This window comes from Dryobates pubescens, chromosome 5, assembly GCF_014839835.1.
Source record: "Dryobates pubescens isolate bDryPub1 chromosome 5, bDryPub1.pri, whole genome shotgun sequence".
NCBI lineage: Eukaryota > Metazoa > Chordata > Aves > Piciformes > Picidae > Dryobates > Dryobates pubescens.
Genome location: NC_071616.1, coordinates 4,769,422 through 4,775,768, shown reverse-complemented (window position 1 = coordinate 4,775,768; position 6,347 = coordinate 4,769,422). Strand labels below are relative to the sequence as shown.

The 6,347-nt window shown below is 58.7% G+C and overlaps 1 protein-coding gene across 2 annotated transcripts; it reads left to right on the top strand.

Moving 5' to 3' along the window:
* The first annotated feature begins 286 nt into the window (after positions 1 to 286).
* Positions 287 to 5,798, top strand: MDK (midkine). Of its 2 annotated transcripts, none has more exons than XM_054162168.1 (5): positions 287 to 396; positions 4,069 to 4,152; positions 4,253 to 4,414; positions 4,525 to 4,686; positions 5,074 to 5,798. In XM_054162168.1, exons 2-5 carry the CDS (start codon positions 4,074 to 4,076, stop codon positions 5,097 to 5,099), a joined length of 429 nt encoding a protein of 142 aa, XP_054018143.1. In that variant the 5' UTR covers positions 287 to 396; positions 4,069 to 4,073; the 3' UTR covers positions 5,100 to 5,798. The 2 variants fall into 2 exon arrangements, with proteins under 2 accessions (XP_054018143.1, XP_009895679.1); XM_009897377.2 differs by having other exon boundaries at positions 302 to 396; positions 4,073 to 4,152.
* Positions 5,799 to 6,347: the final 549 nt, after the last annotated feature.

Below are 6,347 nucleotides of genomic sequence, written 5' to 3'. Positions count from 1 at the left end.
CACTCTGACCAACTGCAGTGGGTCTCATGAGGGGCAGACCCGAGGGGAGCCCTGCCCAGCTTACACCCTTTCAGCCGCTCATTAATTTCGGGGAGGCCAGCTGAACCCCCACGGCTTCGCTGGTGCGCGCCGAGGAGCCTCAGCGCTCAGCAGAGCCCGGAGGAAGGTGCCTTTGTGCCTGCACGGGGAGGGGAGGGCTTGGGGGGGGACAGAGGAGGAGCTTGTGAAAAGTTTTGGGTTAAAAAACCACCTTTTTTGCTGCCAGCCGAGCCCGACGTCAGGGGCCGCTGTGCGCTGCGCGGGGGCTCCGCACGCGGCCGCCACACAAAGGCAGCAGCTCCGCTCCGCTCCGCGCCGCATCCCGCACCCCGCTCCGCACCCCGCTTCCCACCGCAGGTGAGTGTGGGCTCTCCACGGTACGCAAGGTCGGGCCCCCGCTTTCCGAGCCCTCGCCCCCGCGGGGATGAGCGAGCCACGACCTCCCCCTGGCCTCACCGGAGAGGCGGCGGTAACTCTGAGGGCTTCCCGGCGGGGCAAAGGGGTTTGGCGGGGTGGCAGACATGGCCCTGGCAGGAGAGAAGCTGCAGCAAGAAGTAGGTTTGGGGCAGGGGTTCTAGGGGCGCCTATGAAGACACAAGAGAGTGTCTGAAGGAGTCTGGTGGGGAGACAGGACTCCTGGTGAGCAAGCAGGGGGCGAGGTAGTGGCCCGGGATGTGAGTCGAATCCCCTTGCCTGGAGGGAGGCATCCCCACAACGGTCCGGGGAGGGCTCAGGTGGTGGGAGATGCCCCGTCCGGAGCTGCCGTGGAGCGGGCTCGGCCACCGCCAGCCTTTCCGGGGGGCGAATGGGGGGGATCGGACGGAGAGAAAGAGGCTGTGCTGGGGTCACGGGGAGGGAGCAGAAGGTGGAAGCGTGGACAGGCGCTGCTTGCTCTCCTCTCTGCCCCAGAGAAAACAGGGCAAACCCTTTTACCCCGGAGCACCTTCTCCGCGCTGCGAGGGGACGGCGAGGCCGTCTGCTGGGAAGCCCTGCAGCCCCCGCAGCTCTGCCCTCCTCGCGTACCTCCGGCAGTCTCCTGGTCATGCCCATCGGGGTCATGCCTTTGCTGATGGAAAAGCTCAGTCTCCCCTCTCCTGGCAGCAGGGAAATTCCTGCTGAGGGGCGGGGAGGCACTGGGTACCCGAGCCATGGGCTCCCCGGGCACTGGGCTCCTTGCCCAGGTCCTGGGAAACAGCTCAGCCCTCGAAGGGAGGGCAGCAGCAGTGCGCCCAGCTCTGCCAGAGCCAGCTGCAATTTGAGCCGAAGCAAGAGGTACCGCTGCTGAAAGAGGGGCTGAGAGGGGGGCTCACGGTCCAGGGGCCCCTGCTTCCTGGAGAAAATCATAGAATCTGTTCTGTTGGAAAAGACCTTTAAGATCACTGAGTCCACCTGTCAACCCAACACCACAATGCCCACTAAACCAGGTCCTGAAGTGCCATCTCCACACGTTTTTGGAATGCCTCCAGGGATGGTGACTCCACCACCTCCCTGGGCAGCCTGTTCCAGTGTTTGAACACTCTTTCAGTACATATTTTTGTCTCTTAATAACCAATCTAAACCTGCTCTGGTACAACTTGAGGACATTTCCTCCTCTTCTATCACTAGTCACTTGGGAGAAGAGACCATCAGGGCAGCATCAGGAGACAGGAGCTGGGGGAGATGGTGTGGTCAGCATTAGGAGATGCAGTTGCCAATGTCTCTGCTTGACCCCGAGTAGGCTCTGGAGAGGGCTCTACGCTCTCCCATTGCAGTGGTGAATATCTGGGCTCTGCTTCAGCATCACCAGGCCTCTTATTATTTTAATAGAGCTGATCATAGATTATTCAAAGCCAGGGAAGCTAGTGGAGAAAGGGAAAATGGGGACTACAATGGTGCAGGCAGGCTCCAAACTTCTCTGGTCATGCAGCCCATTCCTGAGAGAGACTGGCGTGGCGTGAGAGCCATCTGGGATCTGAGAGGAGAGAAGCCAGGGCCCTGCAGGGATGTGGGAGAAGCTGGCCTGTGTGAATACAGCTGAAGGCACTGGCAACCCTACCAAGAACAGTTCTTGTTTGGCTGACAAAGAAGGGACCAGGCTGCCAGGAAAACCAGCTGGAGAATTGCACTCCCTTTCCCTTATGAATGTTTAGGGATGAGCCATGGCTGAGGGTCCCCACAGACCTTTGCAAGGGGGATGTGATGTGCTGGGCAGAGTGTGGGAGCCACCCAGGAGCCCCTCGGGCTGTAGCTGGGCTGCCCCTTGGAACCTGCCCCTCTCACATTCCTGTGTAGACAGGGGCAGGGCCCCATGGCACCCATGACTTGGGAGCAGAGGGTGTCCATGCCTGGAGGCGAGGCAGGGGTGACCACAGTAGTTTGGGCTGTCTGCCCTCGGTGCTCAGAGTCTGCGTCTGCAGGACCTGAGCTGCAGGAGCCAGGCTGGGAGGCCAGTGAAGAAACACATGGAAATGCTCTCCAGAAAAGGATGGAAGGAGCTTACAGAGAGCAGGGGGATGTGTGAATAGTGTGGGTGTCCAATGCCCCAGATGATCTGCTGCAGAAAGTGGGACAGGAGTGCTTACAACTCAGTGCAGCCCCAACTCAGCCATCTGTAACCAGCCCGTCTGGGCCAAGCTCTTGCCCTTTTGAAGGCAGCTGAGTGGGAAGAGGGCTGAGCGGTGCCGTGCTGGGCAGGATGGCTCCCAGCTGAACTGAGGCGAGGGGGAAAGCAGCTCTCACCCACTTCAGCCAGCCAGGCTGTGTAATTCCCTGTGACAGTTCAATGCAGAGCGGAGCCGGCGGCGGACGCATGAAAGGTGAATGCGCTGGAGCCTAAATAATGTGGGGAGCTGCTCTCTCCAGCAGGCTGCCTGGGGAGCCTGGGGGCAGGGAGCAAACGCTGGCCTCAGGCTCTTTCCTGTACTGACTGTTCCCCTGGGGCACATGGTGTGTCCTGACCACTCCTGCCAAGCCCAGGATGGAGCCACAGGGCCGGTGCAATGTGTTTCTCGGCTTGCTGCTGCCAGGCAGATGTGAATGCCATCCTAAAAGGCTTTGGGGGAATAAGGAAGGGGCTGCCAGACTTGACATGCTGGCTTTGTACATTTGCACTCCTGCTGGGAGCAGGGCCCCCATTGTTAGCTACAGAGTCTCATGGTGGCAGCCAGAGGGAAGCTGTCACCTGGCCTAAGGCCACTGGGCAGGGTAAGGGAAGCAGGCCCCTGGGAGCTGCACCCTTATTTGCATGCACCCTTGTCCTTGACCTGCTCCCGGGTGGGTGCACACCCCCTCACCGCACGGTGGGTGCTGTGCTGCCAGCTGAGGTGCCAGCAGTGGGCGCAGCTCTCCCATTCTGTCTCTCCTGCAAGCACTCAGGTTGTGCCAGCTTTTCTGCTGGTTTGACCTGCTAGTTTAGCTCTCAGACAGCACCTTTGGTTTTGCTAGGCTTTTTTTCCCCTTCCTGGATTGCTCTGGAGCTGGAGAAAGGTGCCATGGTAGCCATACTTCCCTGGTCCTGGGAATCGGTGGGAGGCAGCAGGATGCTGGGTGCCAGATAAAGGAGCCATGGAGAAACAGAGGGTGGAATGAGCTGGAGACTTGCACCAGGGAGCAGACCCCTGCTGCCAGCATGCAGGTGTGGGGCTGCATTGCTTTCTGCAGGCAGAAGCAGCAGCCTGGTCCTGGGTGCACCCAATGGAGGGGCCTTTCCCAGCTGCTGTGTGGGATGCAGAGGTTCCTGCAGAGACTATTTCGGCCACATGCAGGCCATGGGGGATGGCAGGGATGGGAACGGGCTCCCAGCCCAACAGTTCTGTGGCTGGAGGCAGTTGGTGAGATGCAAAATTGACCCTCCTGTTGCAAACTACTACACATGGTCTAAAGGATGGCACTGAGCAGAGCATGGGGGTGTATACACACAAACACACACCCCCACACATACCTGTGTACAATGGAGGCAGGTGCCAGCTCATGCCCAGGCAGGCTACCTGCAGTCCACTCTGCCCCCTCCTCCCTGCTGCATTGTGCCCTCACCTTCTCCCTCCTCCCCAGGCAGGATGCGTGTCTGGGGCCTTCTCCTCCTCCTGGCGCTGATCCTGCTGGCTGCCACTGCTGAGGCTGGCAAGAACAAGAAAGGTGAGGAGCAGCCTGGGGCACGGGAATAGTGGGCTAGGGGGCAGCCCAGGGCATGCTCCTGTGTCCCTGTAGCGAGCACCTGCTCCCCCTTGCCTTGCAGAGAAGGTAAAGAAGGACATCTCCGAGTGCGAGGACTGGCGCTGGGGCCCCTGTGTCCCCAACAGCAAGGACTGTGGCCTGGGCTACCGCGAGGGAACGTGCAAAGATGAGAGCAAGAAGCTCAAGTGCAAGATCCCCTGCAACTGGAAGAAGAAGTTTGGAGGTGGGTGCATGGCAGTGGGATATCTGGGGACCACCCTGGGCTGGGTGGCCAGGGCTGGTGCCCGTACTGGGTCCTGACCAGCTCTGACACCTCTCCTTTCTATTCCACAGCTGACTGCAAGTACAAATTTGAGAGCTGGGGTGGGTGTAGCTCTCAGACAGGTGTGAAGACTCGCTCTGGCATCCTGAAGAAAGCCCTGTACAATGCCCAGTGCGAGGAGATTGTCTATGTGACCAAGCCCTGCTCTTCCAAGATCAAATCAAAGGCCAAAGGTCAGTCCCTAGCACTCCCATCCCTGAAAGAGTCCTGCTGGGAACAAAGGCAGGGTCTCTCTAGGGCTAGCTTGGTCCCTTTGGGTTGGGTTTTGCTGGTGGTTTGAGGCATCACATGGGATGCTCTTCCCTCTGCATCAGCACATATGACAGCCCCAAAGTCCAGCTGGTGGCTGGGTGGGATGCAGGTGCTGCTAGGAAAAAACCTGGTCTCTTCTAGCTTTGGTGAGAGAGAGATTTCCCCCTCTCTTCAGTGGGGCTGGGGCAAAACATAGCTTTGCTTGCTGGGTGGAGGCTGCACCGTGCTGGCTGCCATGGCAGTGCCTGTGGGGTTGGTGAGCTGCCAGCAGAACACTAACTCTTCTCTTCTGTGCTTCTCCCATGTAGCAAAGAAGGGCAAGGGGAAGGACTAGAGTGAGAAGCCAGTATCCTCAACGGCCCTTTGACGTGGTGCCTACAGGGCTGGATGCCCAGCTGCAGCCAGCCACGCTCCAGTCTTCCTCCTCCTCTCCTTCCTCCTTTCTGTGACCTCATCTTTCACTGAGATGCCTTTGTTTTAATCGCTAGTGTTGTAGAGAGCAAACCCACCTGCCCCACAGGAGGGGCTGTCCCTCTCCCTGCTGCGCCACCACCGCTGCTGGCGTGTCCTGCTTGTCTCCTCTCAGCAGGTGTGGAGGTTCTTTGGGATGTGCCTGCAGAGCTGGAATGGGAGCACACATTTTTTCCACCCTCTGGCACAAACGAGATGCCTTTAGCATATCCTGGGGTGAGGCCAGGAGCCCTCTTGCTCCTGTGCCAGGTACCAATACCAGGAGGAAGGGCTGGGTGTTGAATGCCCAAGTGACCCCATCACTCATGCCCCTTACTCCCATGAAGACTGCTCTCAGCTGGGGGGGCTTTATCCAGCATCCCCTGGGCCAGAGAAAACAAAGCCATTGTCCCTAAGAACCACCGCATCCCCTCTCTTCCATCACTTCCAACCCTCTGTGTCCATGCCAGGGCTGCAGCCCTTCTGCCCTTGGCACACCAACACTGGTGCTGGGTGGGAGCTCTCACTTCTTTTGGAAAATGGGGTTTGTTTTCTTTTCCAATAAAAATCTTTTAATAAAAGTGTCCTAAGCCACCTGTCCTCCTCACAGGGGTGGAAACCCCAGCAAAGCTCAGCTTTTCTGACCCACACCAGGAGCAGCAGTGAAGTCACCGTGTGGCTGCTGGTGGTGTCATGGGTGCCACACACAGAGGATTGTCAGGGTTAGAAGGGACCTCAAGGATCACCTGGGTCCACCCCACCTGCCCTGGGCAGGGACACCTCACGCTACAGCAGGTTGCTCACAGCCACATCCAGCCTGCCCTTAAAAACCTCCAGGGATGAGGTTTCTACCACCTGCCTGGGCAACCTGTTCCAGTGTCCCACCACCCCCATGGTGAAGAACTCCTTCCTAACATCCCATCTGCATCTACCCACTTCTACTTTTGCTCCATTCCCCCTAGTCCTATCACTACCTGACACCCTAAATACATGTGGTCCTGGAGCAGGCACATGGCTCAGACCTCACAGCTTCTTCTCAGCACTTCGGGATGCTTCCCTCCTTGATCTTGGGAAAGAGGGAAGGGTCTGGCACCTGTGTGCTGCAGGAAGTGTGACTGGTAGGTGACACCAG